Source organism: Lissotriton vulgaris, chromosome 1_1, assembly GCF_964263255.1.
Source record: "Lissotriton vulgaris chromosome 1_1, aLisVul1.2, whole genome shotgun sequence".
Classification (NCBI taxonomy): domain Eukaryota; kingdom Metazoa; phylum Chordata; class Amphibia; order Caudata; family Salamandridae; genus Lissotriton; species Lissotriton vulgaris.
The window spans coordinates 1,313,599,176-1,313,618,303 of NC_141685.1; the positions used below are offsets into that span (position 1 = coordinate 1,313,599,176).

The following is a 19,128-nucleotide window of genomic DNA, read 5'->3' on the forward strand; positions in this document are numbered from 1 at the left end:
CCACTTTAATGGTGGTCGCGCCCCTTTCTTTAGATGCAGCTCGCCGTATTCAGGTTACTGTGAGCAGCGACTAAAGAAAGGTGCGCGGGCAACATTAAAATTGAAACCGCGTATGTGGCACTTTAACACAATGTGTAAAAATAATAAAAGAAAGAAAGATTTTGTAGTGTGGCAGTTAAAGTGAAAACGGTTGCACTGTAAATTAAATATGAGCGCCTGCTAAAATGAAAGTGGACCACGCCGTAAATTAAATAAATAAATAAGCGCGACGGCTAAAGTGAAAGCAGACCGTGCCATAAATTAAATAATGAAATAAGCGCTGCAGCTATAGTTAAAGCAGCGCACGCAGGAAATCAAAAAATACATGACTAATAACAATATAAAAGGTGGCTGCGTGCTGCGACATCATGGATGGAATAGGAAAGATCATTAAAGAAAATAGTGCTTACCAACTAGATAAAGCAGACCGCGTAACAACACAAGTAAAAAGTCCAGTTGTTATGGAAGTTACTAATGCAGACAAGGCAGTACCAAGGAGGGAATACTAAGCCTATTAAGAAATGAAAAGCAATGATTTTTGAAAGGACAGTAACAGGAGCCAATTGAAAAGATGGGCGGGAAATGGGCAGAGCTGCTATGCCATACCTCAATTCAGCATACCTTGCAGAGCAGAAAATGCACTGCCCAGGCTCGACCTAAAAATGCGGGGGTGACCATACAAAAAGAGGCATTTCCTTCCACTGTAGAAATATGATAAGCGAGTGGGGTAAGCCTGAACAGCCCTTCTCCCTCAGACGTGCCAAACTACAGGAGCGAAGCAGTTTTGCAAATTCGAGAGAGAGGCAGGGACTGTGGAGGCCTCCCCCTTCCTTTTTACAGTGCTCTTGCTGTCCACATATGCCAGTTACTATTGGGGAGGGCAAGTAACACTCGAGAAGACCTTTAATGAGCGGTATATCCATCTGCAATGGGCTACGAAGCTATATTTTTGCATTGGAATGCTGGGAGCCCTACTGAAAACACTAGAGAATTAGAGGCCCAAACATTTCTGGTATCGGTACTCAGCTCCCACATTCCATTATTTATATTTCTGTTTTTCTCGGTTTAGTTAAAAAAAATGCCATCATTAGGGGGCAGAATCTTCTAAAAGCAGTATAGCCCTTCCGTCTCAGGCTATAATGTAATTCAATTCCTCCTTCTTGTTTAAGTGCCGGTTTGCAAGGGTAGGGCTTTAAATAACCAATATAGGTTTCAGCACCAGGTTATACTAAAGCATGCTATACAACTATGCAGCACCACACTGCCTTCTAGATAGTAACTTAGAGAAGCGCAAAGTCACAAAACTTGCATCATATATGGTATATGTGCAGAGTGTAATATTTATCACCATTGATAACTGAGAGGGAGGGGCCGCGACTTACTAGATACGTCCCGATTTGATCATGATGCCGGTGCCGTTCAACAATGGCAATTAATAGAAAATGACTCTTCAGATCTCCATAAAAGTGTTATGCCAAGCAGTGTCCTCATGCATAGCAGTTATAAACAAATGTATTTAACCAGAGCACACGCCGTTACATCACATGAAATATGCCTCATGAATATAGGACCGGTTGTGCACCGTTGCATTGAGCAAAGATTAGAAACATGGAATCTGGCCTTAGCAGCATAGTAATAAATGTATGACACTTCTCTCAAACAGCGTATTTCATAGGACTATGCTTATTTTCAGTCGCAAGGTGTACTTATACTAGTATTACTGCACCCATTATGAGGTGCAGAATTATGCCTTTTTGGATACATTTCACTTTTCCCATCTCAAGTTTGAGTTTCACAGCAGAGTAAGAGTCGGGCACCCTACCTGGCCCTTCCTGAAGAAGTTGGGCAGGTACTTCATGGCGTTGCTGCGGATACAAGCGATGTTCTGGTACTGCCCAGGATGAGATGCCCTCAGTGACTGGATCCGGTCTCTCACGTAGTCTGAAACTTTCACACGAATTTCCAAGCCAAGCATTACCGTGTTTGGAAACAGAGATGATAATTCGACTGGAGAAAAAACGAACAAGAGAAACCTTAAAGAGAACTGATTGCTCCACTGAAGTGTTTGTTATTTAGGTTGAAACTATGGCCCATATACTGCAATTAAGCTTACGCCTGAATGTGGGATCCTCTCCAACTACCGTCAGTAAAACTGTGCTACCCACTAGTTGATGTAATAATTAGAGCTCCGGGTTTTACGGTAATTTTTTCTTTCTTTAACTTTTCAGTCTGTATCGATCCATATTTATTTTGTGTTTTGAGGATAAACAGAGTCGTGAAATTGTACATTTATGTAACTGATAAACTTGCACTCATACTTTGATGCCTGTCAAGGTTTTAGCAAATTAGGCAACCAAATATAACAAAACACTACACCCACATGTGAATATTCCATTATATACAAATATATGTTAACTAATGCCTGTATTTAAGCAAATCTCATCTTGTTTTTTTTAAACTTCTAATGCTTTCTATCTGCTCAGTGGTCTGCCTAGAATTTATGAAGTATAAAAACAATGGGGTGACCCTGTGTCCCTCAGAAACTGGGTATGTATATGTATAGCTATAGTGGCTCTGTTGGGAAGAAAGCAATTACTTAGCTAGAGAAAATGAATCAGGGGCAGGTTAAGTTTGACCATGTGAACACTATGTCAGATAAATTGAATAAATTACAGCGTGCAAATGCATAGATAATGGAACATAAAGATACAGAGCAATGACTCAAATGTACTTGCAAAAAAATATTATTTTTTATGTTTTCCACAATTTTTTTTTTTTTTTTAAAACACATGTTTTTGGGGCTGTCAATGTGAAATCTTAAATTGATACAAGCTTCAAAGTGATAGTGGGTGCCGGCCATCTTTTAAAAATGGAAATGCTGGCGCGCACGTCGAGGCGTGAAGTGGGGCAGCATCTGAATGCTGATCAGCGTGGCACTGCGGTTGAGCCATACTAGGGCAGCTGACCGCAGCGAAATGCTCATCCTTGCTGAAAAAATTGCCAGCCAGCCAGGAGACAAGGCAAACCATGAATTGTTGATGCACAGTGGCAAGAATGCACAAAAAATGTGAAGGAGGTTGCTACATGATCGACGCCAATAAATGGATCAGCCCTAACAAATCTCTTGGTGCTGATCATTGAGCTGTCCTGCCAAATGACCAGAGATATTGTTTTCTTTGTTGTTCTGACCATTTTTCAATTTGTAAATACCTGTACATATTCTCAGTCCTGTATATATGCACTGCACTACCAGCACCGAGCACCCACTGTCAATTTGAAGCACGTGTCACTTTAAGATTGCACCATGACAGCCCGAAAAAAATGTGTTTTAAAAAAAATGTTTTGTGAAAAACTCAAAAATAATAACAATAATTTTTTGCAAGAACATTTGAGTCATTGGTCTGTATCGGTGTTCTAATATCTATGCTTTTGCGCGCTGTGATTTATACCATTTGCAGTACTCTCTGACATAGTGTTCACGCATAGAGTTACAAGGTCAAACTTAACCCCCCCCCCCCCCCCCCACCCCCCCTAGATTCAGTTTCTCTAGCTAAGTAATTGCTTTCTTCCCGACAGAGCCACTGTAGCTATACACATAGAATTCATGAAGGACATCATGGAGAGTCACTCACAAGAAACAATTTTTGTATTTTTCCACTTTTAAAAATAACAGACAGAAAACACATCATTTTCGATCTGCATTTATCTGTAAAAATCAATAAAAACAGAAAACTGGGAGCCTTAGTAGTTATCCATCCAGTGCCGCCTCCATACTAAGGGGGACTTTGGGGTTAGGGACTACCCAGAGAATCAGCCAATGCTCTAGTGGCGGCTGGTGAAATTTGAAAGTGGTACGGCGTAAAAACTGCACTGTGGCTCGTGAGCATAGCGAGCGAGTCCAAACCACCTATGGGAGGGTTCGGGGGTTCTCCCCCCGAGAAAATTATGAATAAAGAGTGGGCAAATGATGCCAGACAAGTCTCTTTGCACTTGCACAGATACATCACTACCTGCATTCACATAGGCACACTATTTACCCTGCACTCATAGACCCATTACTCAGCCTTACCTGACACATCACTAAGCCTGCATTCACCTCACACACACACACACACAACCCTTTAACACATCCACACTCTTATGAAGCACCTCACACATTCTTCTTTCAGAGCTAGGCATCTTGTGCATCCGTCTTCCCTACTTAAGACCTCGATGTGCACCCATCTCTCACGTGCACCCATCTCACACACCCACCCACACATGTCTCTTTCGAGGGTCCACACACGCTATTACGACACCAGATTCCAAAACACTCAAGCCTCACAAGAACACGTACGAACTTATCTCTCATAAATTCCACAAAAACTCATACATCGCTCTTTCACATATCCACGTACCTTTTCGCCATTTTGCACAGCCGCGTAACACAAGCACCCCTTCACAACTGAGAGACCCCACAACTTCCTTCTTTCACATATATATTACGCTTTCACATGTCACATTCAAACTCCCCAGAAGCATATACTTCATACATTCGTAGAAACAATATCTATTAAGGGACCACAACGACACATACGATTGATATAGTCAGATTCACACATATCTGACACTGAATTGGCTTGCACAATTTAATTTACCCGCCAAGACACAGGCGCACATTCTGACCATCTCAGCCCCCCTTGTTGTGTACTTCCTGTCACGCAATACTGATTAAACAAACATTTGCAATGCAATAGGTCTCGCATTAGGAAAGTGTGAGCTACTGGTATTGTAAATTACACATTTTTTTAATATGTGTTGGCTTTGAAAATATCTAAATTAATAGCATGGTTATTCATAAAGCCAATAGCGTACACTTTCCTAATGCGAGTCCTATTGGCTATGGCAATGCTTGCTGGTAGCAAGCAAGGACAGTGCTGTTGTTGTGCTGAGTGATGATGTGGTTAGGCTGAGTGATGTGGTGGTGTCCCAGAGTGATGTGGTGGTGTCCCAGACTGATGTGGTGGTGTCCCAGACTGATGTGGTGGTGTCCCAGACTGATGTGGTGGTGTCCCAGACTGATGTGGTGGCGTCCCAGAGCGATGTGGTGGCGTCCCAGAGCGATGTGGTGGCGTCCCAGAGCGATGTGGTGGCGTCCCAGAGCGATGTGGTGGCGTCCCAGAGCGATGTGGTGGCGTCCCAGAGCGATGTGGTGGCGTCCCAGAGCGATGTGGTGGCGTCCCAGAGCGATGTGGTGGCGTCCCAGAGCGAAGTGGTGGTGTCCCCGAGTGAAGTGGTGGTGTCCCCGAGTGAAGTGGTGGTGTCCCCGAGTGAAGTGGTGGTGTCCCCGAGTGAAGTGGTGGTGTCCCCGAGTGATGTGGTGCTGTCCCCGAGTGATGTGGTGGTGTCCCTGAATGATGTGGTGGTGTCCCCGAGTGATGTGGTGGTGTCCCAGAGTGATGTGGTAGTGTGCCCGAGTGAAGTATCGTCTTAATAGACCTGTAAACAAAACCCTCGTTATGTATATAACATTGATTAACAAAGCATGGGATGTCTTATGAAGAGAGACGAGTAGGCACAGATCAATACTGCAATGATTTTTTTAGCAAAGAATGGAAGTATGTCTGCGAGATGAAGAGAGGGTGGTAAATTGGATGAGGAAGATGAATGAATAGGAGACAGGAACAGTAAGCACGGCAGAGGCGAGGGAGAGAGGAAAGAGGAGGAGGGGGCCGAGATCCAAGATCAGCGAGGGAGGACGTTGGAGATAGGCCTAAATTCATAGGAGCAAAAGCAGCGAGCAACAGAAGTGAGCCTGTATGGAAGAGAAGAGCCAGGGCAAACAATATGAAACAACAAGGTTGAAAGCGAGAGGGGAAGAAACAGAGGTAAGGAAAGAGAGAGAGCTGGATGAAGAACAGACCATGAAAACAAGTAAATAAAGGCTCACAAGAGCGAGGCCAGCAAGTTCGGGAGCGCATTCCTTTGAAGTCTGATGGGAGGGGGGGAGGGGAGCGAAGTCTGATGTCGAGGCACAGACAAATGGTGGTGTGTTATGTGGCTGGCGAAGGTGTGCGCGTGCATAGATCACATGAACTGTATGCGATCCGCAGCCGTTTTGGTATACTTTTGTTTTCCGCTTAGTATAATCTTGCCGGAGCAATGAGCAAGCGCATTGGCATTGGCTCAGGAGAGACGAAAAATGCAATGGGTAAATTTGAATCAGTGTAAATTGGAATTTGTGAAAGTCAGGCGCAAGTCCCTTTCCTGACACAACAGCCAGCATTAAATGAGCATGAAAAGGAGGACTACTGGGGAAAAGTGTATCTGTGCCCCCAACCCGGCAACCCCTAATCAAGTTACTTTATAGTATCAGGAGACACCCTCAGCAACCCACCCCGGCCTCAGTGTTCATTTCAACCACCAGAACTTGGACCCCATTCCCAGCTCCCCTCTCACACCCTGTATGGTCTTTGACATGTCGGTTTCTTATTCACAAGACCCTAGCTCAAAATGCACGTCATTCAATTACTGGACCTCTCTGGGACGATACCTCCAAGACTTAATCCACAAGACACATACACACATTTTGTGAGGGTTACCACCTTTGTTAGATCGACTTTGACAAGTGAAAGGTGGCCGTGTTTTACTCACATGCCAGATGACGAAGAAGAGGAGGGAGGCGCGCAGCACCAGTGTCAGCATGTAGCAGAAGGCTGCAAAGGTGAAGGCCATGACGGTGGCCGCCAGCGGGTGTGCGGGCAAGGCCCGCGCAGACCCACAGAAAAAAAACTGCAGTCTGCGCCGCTGTCCGACTCTACGCCCGCTGCCAGATCCCACAGGTGTCATTCTTTGCTGGCAATGCTCCTGTGGTGCACTTACTGTACAGACGCTGTAATGGCTCCATTCGCCCCAGTACCCCTCCAGGTCCACCAGACCACGGTCCTCTGGTTGCAGAGCCCGGTAAATACTCTTTGGCCCACTCCTGCCTCGGTCAGCAAAATAATTACCCTTCTACGTCTGCCTTCTCTTTCTTCTCTTCGAGCAGTCCAAGAGTGGCCGGTGCGCGGGAGGCTGCCCTTTCGTTTGGAACATTCCCTTCCAGTCAGTAACTCCCGGCAAGGCCGCCATACCTCCTCTCATTGCTGCGCAGTCCTGCACGATAATGCGGAGTGCTGCTAAATCTATTACTTCCACTCACATCCTACCGCCACCAATTAGGCTCCATTTTCTCACAGGGCAAGCTGGGAGTGCACAACTGGGAGAAGAGGAGGAGGCACTCTTAAACTAAGTGAGAAATGACCGGCAAAAGTTTCACTCCGAGCTGGTCAGCAGTAAAGCGCCCTGGAAGGTTCGATTTATACAACCACCTCAATTGACGAAGGGTAAAGGGTTATTCACATCAGCAAGTTAATTAATGCACTTCCAAGACACCCGAGGCAGGGAAACAAGCCCCAGTGAGTGCGCTGTCTTACTCTCAACCAATCCAGATGCTTCATTAGCAGCACCAGGATTGGCTAGAGCAGGGATTTTCCCCGCCCATAGGAGACCGTGGGCTACTGCGCCTCACTCGTTTTCCTAAGGGCGGGGAACTTCAACTCTTGGATTAAGGCAAGGGGAAGGCTAGTTACAGTGCGCATGTTCGGGCTGGTCCTAAAAATGACCAGCCCAAAACCGAGCATGCACACTGTATTGCTGGGGCTGCCGCTGCGGTGCGCTTGACTTGGCTGTCACTCAAACATAAGAGTGCTGCCGCAGCCCTAAACCCTACACGTCCGATTGCCTCATTGTGAGCCGCTTCAGTGAGCCAATTACAGGCAACAACAATGAATGGGGCTGCAACTCCCAAGGTGTCCCTAGCGGCACAACTTATCTGGGTGTTCTTAGCGACACAACTTATCTGGGTGTCCTTAGCGGCACAAACATCTGGGTGTCCTTAGCGGCACAAACATCTGGGTGTCCCTAGCGGCACAAAATATCATAATGCTCTTTACATTGGAGATAACAAATCTAATGATATAGAATCCTCAGACACACCTGATGAGTATGTCCCTGATCTTGATGAAGATGATCAAGAATTTTACAATCCATAAGAGAAACTCCCATCCTCCTCTAAGGACATTATCCTTGACCCTTTAGGGAAAGAAATGTTTTCCCCATTAAATCTGAAACACCCAAGAAGTTCTGAGTGTTTCCCTTAGGACCACGTCGCAAAATTCAAAAGGAAATGAGATCTTGTGTTTTAGAATCATTTAAGGAGGGTATGTCCTCTGAAAGATTCCTCCCCTTTCAAGACGAGCTCCCCGAAGGGCCAACTTGTCTCAACCCCCCAGTTATTAACCAGGGTAAAAAAGCAAAAAAATGTAATTATTATACTAAGAGCACCATGGGAGGTCCTAGCACCTCAAATGAGTTGGGAGGTCGTAGCACCTCATTCATGAACGGAGGTCCCCGCACATCAAATTGGAAAGGTGTCCCTAGCGGCACAATTTACTCCAGTGTCCTAAGCGGCACGAATTACGATGGTGTCCCCCCGCGGCGCGTCTTACATGGGTGTTCCTAGCGGCACAAAAGACCGGTGTGCTCATTATATTACACTCTGATTCAGAAAATGAGGATGTCTTACCTGACCCTTCGGATGAATTTGTCCATGATTTGGACAGTGATGAGGACCTTGATTTTAACAAAGAGCTTAATGATGACTCGCCATCCTCATCTAAAGAAGTCTTCTCGACGTACTGGGACTATTAGCCAGAATCTTAGATTCCACAGAAAACAGCCACATCAATGGCACCCCTCTCAACACCAATCTCATCAGGGGATGGAGCCAGAGAGCATTAATTCTACTGGGTAATGCCAACGCTAGAATTAATGCAGAAAGACAAAGAGTCGTTTTGACTAAAATAAATCCAAAACTAACTGACAGGGCGGATAAAGAACCCTCGCAATACCCAAAAGGTTTACTCTTTAAATCATTTATGATAGATTGGACTCGCACAGCTTTACAAACTTCTTTCCCAAGAGACATGCCTCTCTCTCCAGATCAACAAAAAATAACAGAGGAGATCTCCTCTATGCTTCAGAACGGAGACATAATAGAGGTCCCATTAGAAACTTTAAGATTTATAAGCACACTCTTTCTTGTAAAAAAGAAAGACAAAGGTTGGAGACCTGTCACAAACTTAAGAGAACTAAACAAATATTTGGTTTACAGACACTTCATGATGGAGGGCATCCATCTCTTGAGGGATTTACCTCTAGAAGGAGACTGGCTAGTCAAACTAGACCTAAAGGATACTTACTTCACCATTCCTATGTCCGAATCCCACCAACCCTTTCTTCAATTTGTCTAGGAAAAATCACCTTTACCAATTTCAGGCTTTCCCCTTCGGACTCTCCTCTGCCCCTTGGTGCTTCACCAAGGTCATGAGAGTTGTTGCCTCATCTCTAAGAATAAGGGGCATTCGTTTAATCATTTACTTAGACGACATTCTTATAATGTCTCAAGAGCCTTCACAATTAGCCAAAGTCCTGAAGACTGTGATGGATCTCCTAGAAAGTTTAGGATTCATCATAAACAAAGATACATCAATGCTGTCCCCTTCCAGATCTTTGGAGTTCCTAGGTTTCACAGTAGACACATTGGAATGTCTCCTTTTACTACCTTCAAAAAAGATTACCAAAGTCAGGAAGGAAATAAGACATTTCCTGAAACAGCAAGACGTATCTCAGAGAGCTAGCCAGGATTCTGGGCATCCTCTCCTCCTCCATCCAAGCCATCTTTCCCGGTCCCTCAACTATCGGGCCCTCCAAAGGTTAAAGGCGGGAGCCCTAAGAACTGGCCTCTTGTACGGAGATCGGTTCTGTCTGGATCAAGAAGCCAAATCGGAACTAGCCTGGTGGCTCGAGAACATAGACGCTTGGAATGGAAAAGCAACCTTTGGTTGAAAACCAGAGTTTGTTTTACAATCAGATGCGAGCCTTTATGGCTGGGGAGCTTGCCGTCTCAATCAGAACACTGTTGGTATCTGGTCACAAGAGGAATCATCTCACCACATAAATTATTTATAACTAACAGTTGGGCTTTACGCCCTCATGAGCTCACCAAATCTGCGGGCCTCTCAAATCTAGCAAAGAAACTTTGGATGTTCTGTCTGGAACATAAGATCGCTCTTCTGTCTGGAACATAAGATCACTCTCAAAGCGGAATACTCTGCAGGCTGGAACTCAAGAATCCTGTTAGATCACAGCAATTGGAAACTGAATGCTTCCGTGTTCACTACTCTAAACAAGATTTAGGGCCCTCTAGAGATAGACTTATTTGTGAGCAGACTAACCTTTCAACTGGAGAACAACTTCAGCTGGATGCCCCACACTGGTGCTCTAGCAGTCAACGCCTTACAACAAACTTGGAAAGGAGCCAAGGTGTATGCATTCCCTCCCTTTGCCATGATTCAGAGAGTTCTTCGGATATTGAGACAGGATCAATGCTTCCTTGTCCTAATAACTACCATTTGGCCATCCCAAGCATGGTTCCCCACCACTTTAGAACTAGCCTGCAACCCCCCCCCTTCTTAATTCCTACCCTAGAGAATCTTCTTGCAGACGTAGACAGAGGAGATCACCCCCTAATTCAGAACAGGAGTTTAACCCTTCTTGCCTTGAGAGTGTCAGGAGATCCAATGAAATCTCAGGACTTTCAGCGACGGCTGCAACTCTCCTCAGAGAGTCTTGGGCCCCAGGCACTCACTATAGCTATAATAACATATGGAGAGTCTGGGTACGTTGGTGCCTGGAAAGGAACATGGATTCATTGAAAGCACCTATTGTTGACATAGTTAACTTCCTTGTTAAACAATTTCATAAAGGCCTCAGCTATAGAACTATAAATTGCTATAGATAGGCTATTTCTGCTGGTCATGTCCTTGTCAGTGGAAAAACGGTAGGTAAAAATGTCATCGTTTTTAGGTTTCGCTGGGGGACGGAGCCGTTAGGCTCCGCCTCCAGAGAAATCTATTGATTACAGTAAGCACTCTGGAACACGCCCCCCCGTCCCATTGGCTAGCTCCATAAATGGAGCCTAGCCATTGGACGAGGGGCCTGTCCGTCAATGCCGGACCAGACACGGGGGCGTTCCCGAGATTCTTTGGCTTTTGCCGACGTCACGCGACGCCGGGAACGCCCCCGAGTCTCCTCCGGCCGGGCCGTGCTTGCTGCTGTCCTGGGCATCGTGAGTGTTTTTCCCCGGCACGTTTCCCGCCTCCCTCCCGCCGTTCGTGTTCTCTCCCGCCCCCCAGCTCCTTCGTCCTGCTCTGCCCCCCCCCCTCACTCTGCCCGCAGCTCCGTCGTCCTGCTCTGCCCCCCCTTCCCTCCGCCCGCAGCTCCGTCGTCCTGCTCTGCCCCCCTTCCCTCCGCCCGCAGCTCAGTGGTCCTGCTCTGCCCCCCCTTCCCTCCGCCCGCAGCTCCGTCGTCCCGCTCTGCCCCCCCCTTCCCTCCGCCCGCAGCTCCGTCGTCCCGCTCTGCCTTCCCTCCCCCCGCAGCTCCGTCGTCCTGCTCTGCCCCCCCTTCCCTCCCCCCGCAGCTCCGTCGTCCTGCATTGCACATAATGTAATACCCCCGTAACCTGCTATACGTCTCTCGTGAACAAGCTTTCAGTCGTGAGCTGACGGTCCGTCACCTGGCTCCCTGAACGCACTGATCAAACGCTCACTCAGGCAGACCACTAGAGATCAGTCCTGTTCCGCGCCGCCACCCTTTTAATCCAAATGGCGCCTATTCTGGTCAGCCCAGCCCATTAGAGGATTATAGTCCGTTCCAGAAAGGTAGTCCGTCATTAGCTGTCGTCCGCCAACTTCCTCAAAATCGGCTCGGGAAGAGGTAAGTAAATAAACTCCACAGCTCAGGATTTACGCCTCCCTCCCGCCGTTCGTGTTCTCTCCCGCCCCCCAGCTCCTTCGTCCTGCTCTGCCCCCCCACCCCCTCACTCTGCCCGCAGCTCGTTGGTCCTGCTCTGCCCCCTTCCCTCCGCCCGCAGCTTCGTGGTCCTGCTCTGCCCCCCCCTTACCTCCGCCCGCAGCTCCGTCGTCCCGCTCTGCCCCCCCCTTCCCTATATACCAGCCAAGGCTCCTTACCCCGCACCGCCTGAAAGGACGAGATAGCATTCAGTGCATGGTGCACCGGGAGGATTGACGGAATGTGCTGTGCACACCGAGACAGGCAGGGCGCCTCTTGTTTTTAATAGGGACTACAATCTGCTTCCCTCCTTCGTCCCTCTCGTCCAGCAGCGGCAGGGACTCAACCCTGGCCAAGTAGAGGCCCCAGCGCCTCGCCACTCCACAGGCCCCTCAAGGAGCTAAAGGCACCAGTGAAGGATGGGCACGCTTCTCTGTTGAGTTTGGATGGAGATCCGAGGAGGTGCTGGCTTCTCAGCCTGTAATTAGCGATCATCTCTTCATTAACGTCGCCATCAGTAGCACTAATGCATGGGTCAAGGAACACGGCGACCCCTGCCTGAGAGAGCGTGTTTGAATGGCCACATTTGCATATGAGCGTGTTAACAGGGTCTGTCTCCAACCGCACAAACCACATGAGTGGGGGTTGCATGATTTTTTAAATACAATTATGTGCATTTTCTTTTTTTCTGCATTTTATTTCGGTATTATTGCAGATGCGATACTTAGGAAAAAATCAAGCCAGATTGAGAAATAGGTGGGTGAATGGGTGCATATAGATGAATACATAGCGGCACAGATAGCTGAGAAAAATAAAGATCGCTGAGGTCCGGGGGGGGGGGGGGGACCTAAAAGTGAGAATGCCTGGAGTGATGGGGTGGGGGCGGCGCACCTGCGTGGTGGCCTCTGCTGCACTCTCTGCCCCCTTCACCATCGGCCCAACCCCTCTTGTAGCAGCCGCTTCTCACTTCCCACAGACGAGGTGCTAAATGCCTGAGGGGCAAGTAGCCCTAGCTAATCCCGAGGAAACAAGCTCTGCCGGGGGTGGGTGCGGGTCACTAGGTATGAGAGTCTAAACTGATATGGACTGGGAGGCTGGTGCGAGCTTTAGCCGCAGCTGTCTCTGCCCATTTCTCTTCTGATCCAGTCCAGGGCAGATGAAAGATTATTTTTTCATTCTCTGCAGTTCTCGTTCAATCCATCAGAAACTGCTTGGAAAAGAAGACATGATATTGGGAAAGTGCAAAATAGATAAATGCTGCGCTTTCCTCTTTCCGAATATCACACAGGTCCCTGTTGCTCCCGGCTGAAGAGCTCCTGAGGCGAGTGCAGGCAGGAAGGAGGCAGTGGGTCAAAATGAAGGGAGGTTGCCTAACTCTTGCCCCATATTCCCCAGAAAGCCACCTTTTAGTTGGGCTCTACCCTCTTGAATAAAAGGAGGAGCTTTTACCCCTACGCCCGCCCGCCATTACTATTCTGCCCCGCCGTTGCCACGTGGCCCGCTCCTACCAGATGTGTCTCCATGTGGGGTGAACCATTACGCACAAGAGGGGACCCCGAGCAAGGACAATCAACAGAAGGAGCTGAGACCACAACTTTGAGGTTAAATATCTGATGCCATATTATTTTTCACATTATACAGTGGAATAAAACGCACTCATAAATAACTTCACAACGTATTTATTAATGACACCATTTTGGAATGTTCCTTAGAGAGACAGCGAGGCATGTGCAGTTCCTGACTAGCGTCAATGCCTAAGGGCTTAATTTGTGCCGGTGCTTAGCTCCGGCACTTATATGACAGGGCCGGGTCTACACTCTACACGCATCTGCTGCACTGCGCGCACCAGACGCACATCACATTTTTCAATTTAACTCACACTACTGTGTGTGTCCCTCCCATGCATGCATCATAGCACTGTAGTTCAGGGTGAGAATATGTGTAATGTAACTGTGCTGGTGCAAAGCGCCCCAATACCGTCGGTTCTAATTTGAGCCGTATAAAAAGTGCAAAAAAGAAAAAAACGTCACTTCTAGGATGTGGGTGAGGTGCATTGGTAGGGCTGTATGCGGGGCTTCTCTAAGTGCAGGGGGTGCCACAGGCCGGAGCTTCATTTGGAGAGCTGTGTGCCTTGAAAACGCTTGGCGCTGTAATTGATAGAAGACATCATCGAGGCGCTTTGGAATGCAGACCGAGGCGCATTGGCAGAACTAAATGCAGGGATTACTTAGAATGCTGGAAAGGCGGATTGCTGTGCATTGGAAGTGCTGCCTCTGGATTAATTACAGTAACAGTAGAGAGTGTGGCATGGCAGGGTTGGGTTGGGGGCGCTCTGGTGGGATGGGGGAATTAGACAGCAAAGCGTACCTGCTGGCATATCAAGGGATGCTGCGGGGCACGGCTGAGGTACCTCGGTGGAGGTATGTGCTGGGCTCACTTCTAGATTAATGAGGGCTCCTACAGGGCACGGCGGAGGTATCTGTCCCTGGCGGAGGTTGATTCTGCTTTCACTTGCGGATTAATGAGGGCTGACAGAGGGCACGGCTGAGGCACCTCGGTGGAGGTTTATTGTGCGTTCACTTCTGGATTCATGGCGGCTGACAGAGGGCTCAGCCGAGGTACCTCGCTTCAGGTATGTCCTGAGCTTACTCATGAAGTATTGACAGGGATTTAATTGACAGGTAAGGGGGTAGCCATCAAATTAAAATATCCCCCAAATGAAGCACACCTTATTCACACGAGCACAGGAAGAGAGCAACCCCAACCTTCATTAGAAGCGCTCCTTCCATCAATCCATACTTCCATCCTCTCAGCCTTTATCTAGTCATACATCCATCTATTCCTACACCCATCTGTCCATGCCTTCACCTTCCCATCATCCACCTATTCTTTCACCTAATCATCCTTTCACACTCCCTTCCTCCATCCTTTCTCCCATCTGCCCATTCTTCCACCCTCCCATTTATTAAACCTTCCACCCATGATTCTTTCACTCTTACATTCATTCTTTCACCCTTCCATCTATTCTCCCTCTCACCATGCCATCCTAGTCCTGACTACTGTGTGTCTGCCGGGGTTAAGACTCACACTGTGATGTTGTAAACGAATTCTAGGCTGCACTGACTGGGCTCCGAGACAGCCTTTCAGTTTTGGGCTGACTCTGCTCCATTGATAGTTGAGAACACCTCTTCCAGCTGGGCGCGGGAGAGGGATTCAAAGAGGGTGCGTGCTGGGTTTCTTTTGACATGTTTGAGCAGTGGAAGGAGTGGATTGAAGAGAGGTAGTATGGGCAGGTCGAGGACACTAGGTTTTATTTCCAATTTAGGAGAGGAGGTAAGCTAACAGGAGAGGTTGATTGGGGCGTGGCAGAAAACCAGGGATAATTTTATTTTAACAGTTTGGTGGAGAGGAACTGAACAGAGGTGAGTAATTTCGAAGGTTTTGTGTGAGGGTGCAAGGAAGAGAAATACTGTTTTTAAAATGTGGAGGGTGTAGGGGAGAGATTGTCAGAGAGTGATGGGTGACAGACACCACGTTTACTACTGTGCAGGAGAGGGCACACGTGTGGCCATGTGGTGCATAAGCCTTCCTATGTCTCTATGCTCCTGAACAGCAGATGAGAGCAGTGAGAGATGAAATGGAGAGGCCATACATAATAAAACATTGAAGATGGATAACTGTGAATGAAGGAGATGTTGTTAGCCTTAGGGTTCTGAATTACATCATAGCATCATGACAACTCCAGCATGTCATTCAGAGCCCCTTCCGAAAAACATCCCAGCTATTTACAGTTATTAATCTATAATTCGCTGTTATTTTGAGAGAACTTCTTTGCAGTGCTTCACATCTACTTTGTCCACGTCAGACCCATGGGCATGAAACAATTTAAAATATTAAGATTACGGAATGGGAGAAATGACAGAGATTTTTATAATAAGGCTTAACGCTAAAATCCTAAAAGAGTAAGTGAAGGTGTAAACTGACAAAACAACAATATTAAAACATTTTGTAATATTGTAGCAACTGCAAACATTTGTAGAAACTGATAACTATGCATCACTGACTGAGTACCGAATATGAATGATCTGTTTCCCAAAAATGACGTTGCGTTACCTATTCTATCATGCTTGAGTTTAATGGAAGTTGAAATGCAATTTTTTGTGTGTTTTTTGCACAGCCTGCCTGGTGACAAATTTGTTCTTGTTGTGCTTCTTGTTCTCTGCCAAAGCTCTTTGAACTCCTGTGTTGTTGTTTTGAGTTAGGAAAAAGGTAGGTAACTCCTGGTGTGCTGCTATTAGAAGCAAAGATGACAAAGAACATGCAGGAGTGAAATAGAGGGGCAGGGAGTGTCTGGTGGTGTGTTAAAAATGTATGAAGGGTGCTCAAACCTACCCCGCCCTGGTACTCGGCACCACGACTTTCTGCAGCGCTGGCGACAGCAGTTTCAGAGCAAATTTATAGCCCCGGCACTTCATTTTTTACAAATTAAGCACTGCCGTTTGAAATCTCATTGTCTGGCTCCTCTTCAGATGCTCCTTGCACCTCTCATCCATTTCAGGGCCTGCACGTGATTGTGAAGGCCTCCCAAAATCTTGCCTAACCAACTCCCTCGAGGGAGGAGCAAGGCCGCTAAGATGTAAATCTAAATAAGCATGCCAGAGGTATCTCCTGAAGGACCCCTTGCACCCTTCAGAGAGATGAGCCTTGGCAGCAGGGTTATAGCTTGGTTCACTGGTGCAGACCGCACCACTCTCACCCCCAGGGGCCACAAGATGGTGCTACCAGCTACTTAGAGGGTCAGAAACAGCCGCTATGCGCCTATCCACTGGCCCCTGCCAAGAATCAAATCTCAAACATCCCCACAATGTTCAAATATATAGTCAATAGTAAGATGCCAAGTTAACCTGTAGTTTCGCTGCTAACCACAGGCCCACCCCACCACAGGCTGGCCATGAATCTCCTACCATTAGGCCTCCCACAAACTAATGCCAGGTATTGAGATGCAAAAACAACAAGCATTTGCAATGCAATAGGTCTCGCATTTACCTGAGTTTGAGCTATTGATCCCTGGCTAACGTTACCATATGACCCCATATCACAAGCCCTTTATTTTCCAGTCCTGGAGTTTTCTTTTAGAAATTATTGTTTTGGAGTGTTTTAATCACTGTAGATCATTTGATGTTAAACGAGGACTACAACTCCCAGAATGTGTCTTATTGTAACATGGGAGGCCCGCTGAAGCACAGAGCCACTCGTGAGATTGCAACGTTGTGTAAATTTGTGCCTCCAAACTCAGTGTTTGCAGTTGCTATGATCGGTGACGTCACGTGGGAACCCTGCCTTTGATTGACTTGCATAAGAGTTCTCAAACCTGCTTGGGCACGGGGACTCGGGCGGAAGGAGAGGCAGAGACTGCAGAATGCTACGGAGTGCAGAGTGACTGCAGAGTGCTAGGGAATGCAGAGTGACTAGGGAGTACAGAGTGACTGCAGAATGCTAGGGAGTGCAGAGTGACTAGGGAGTGCTAGGGAGTGCAGAGTGACTAGGGAGTGCAGAGTGACTGCAGAGATTAAGCTAATGGCAATGTAAATGACAATGCCATTTATTTATCTGTTTTCAAAACCAACACATAAATACAAATTTTGCCATTTACAATGCCAATAGCTCTAACTTTTCCAAAGGCGAAACCATTGCATTGTAAATGCTTGTTTGTAGAGTGATGAAAAGCATTCGTTTAAGAAGACCTCCTAAACCTAAATATAAAAGTCTTTGGGATATAAAACTAATCCTTGATCTTTTCAATAACTGGCCTGTTAATACTCTCCTCAATAAAAATAAAAAATAAAGCTTTTCCATTAAGCTGGCTACTCTACTATGCCTAATCTCATGCAGAAGGGTCTCTGATGTCAAAAGATCTATTCGTAATCTCCAGTTCTTTAACATGTTCGTGTCAAATTTGAGATTTATTTAAGAACAAAGACTATGTCTGATTAAATTTGTACCCAAGTTTTGATTTATGTCCAAAACTTTAAGTTGTGAATGCATGAGAGAGGGTGTTCACAGAATGTCTGCTCTTCGCCTTCAGGATGTTAACCAATTACTTATATCCTTTGTTAAACCCCACAAAGGCATAACCTCGACCTCTATTGCTAGATGGGTTAAGACATTTCAAGCTCACTCCCTTAGAGGGGTGCTATGGCCAGTAAATCTCTCTGTTCTAGAGGTAAGTTGGACGACATTCTCGAAACTGCTGACTGGTCAAATGCTAGCACCTTTGCACGTCATTATTGCAAGCCTATTGAACATATGTCTGATGTTGTTTTACAAAGCTACCAACATGCATAATGTAGCCTCCGTTCTTGTAATGAAATTGCGATTTTCATATTAACATGACTAGAGAATCTGGATTTCATTAAAGACACGGAGGCTGACATTATCCCTCCTATCCCATCCCTTGGTGGTCTTACAATGATTTAATGCCGTTTCTGTTGCAGTTTATTACTGTACTTTTTGTTAACAGTACTTGTTTCATCTCTTTTCCCTTTTAGCTTGATAAGCTTGACACTATTTTTTACATTCAAGAGATATTTACTTCTTTCTCTTTTCAGGTAACTCTCCTTAACTGTGTGTCATCTGGCCTTTGGTTTTACCTTAGTTCTTCCTTCTCCTTCATCCTGCTCATCAGAAGATTGTTTTGATTTTTCAAGTTTCATGAACTTATTTTCCTCCACATTTAAAAAGAAGCAGATTTTTGATGGCTCATGCCTTTCATGTGTTGCTATTGTCTTATTCTGGAACCTTTTAATATCGTGATGTATGCGGCTGCTTGGACTGCATTAAAGGAATAATGCATAATGTCAGCCTCCGTGTCTTTAATGAAATCCAGATTCTCTAGTCATGTTAATATGAGAATCGCAATTTGCAGGTAGATTCAATTTTTTTTATACAATATGCTAGGTGTTTTTTTCCACATGCCCCAAAATTAATAAAACAATAATAACATAACGGTGCAAATTTGCATTGCTTAGTGGATACTACGGACCATGGGGCTGGTTAACCAAAGCAGGTTACACAGGTTATGGTTTTCATGCCAGAAACACAAGTTATGTTTTGATTAACAAACCATAGTGAGTCAATTTCTAGCGTTTTAAAGTTTTG

At 46.3% G+C, this 19,128-nt stretch overlaps 1 protein-coding gene across 1 annotated transcript in view; it reads right to left on the reverse strand.

The window, feature by feature from the left end:
• The window catches only part of METTL1 (methyltransferase 1, tRNA methylguanosine), a 185,532-nt gene that overhangs the window by 133,339 nt on the left and 33,065 nt on the right, over positions 1–19,128 (reverse strand). Inside the window, exon 3 of the mRNA XM_086936524.1 lies at positions 1,862–2,046. Coding sequence (XP_086792650.1) covers positions 1,862–2,046 — 185 coding nt within the window. The remainder of the gene's footprint in view (positions 1–1,861; positions 2,047–19,128) is intronic.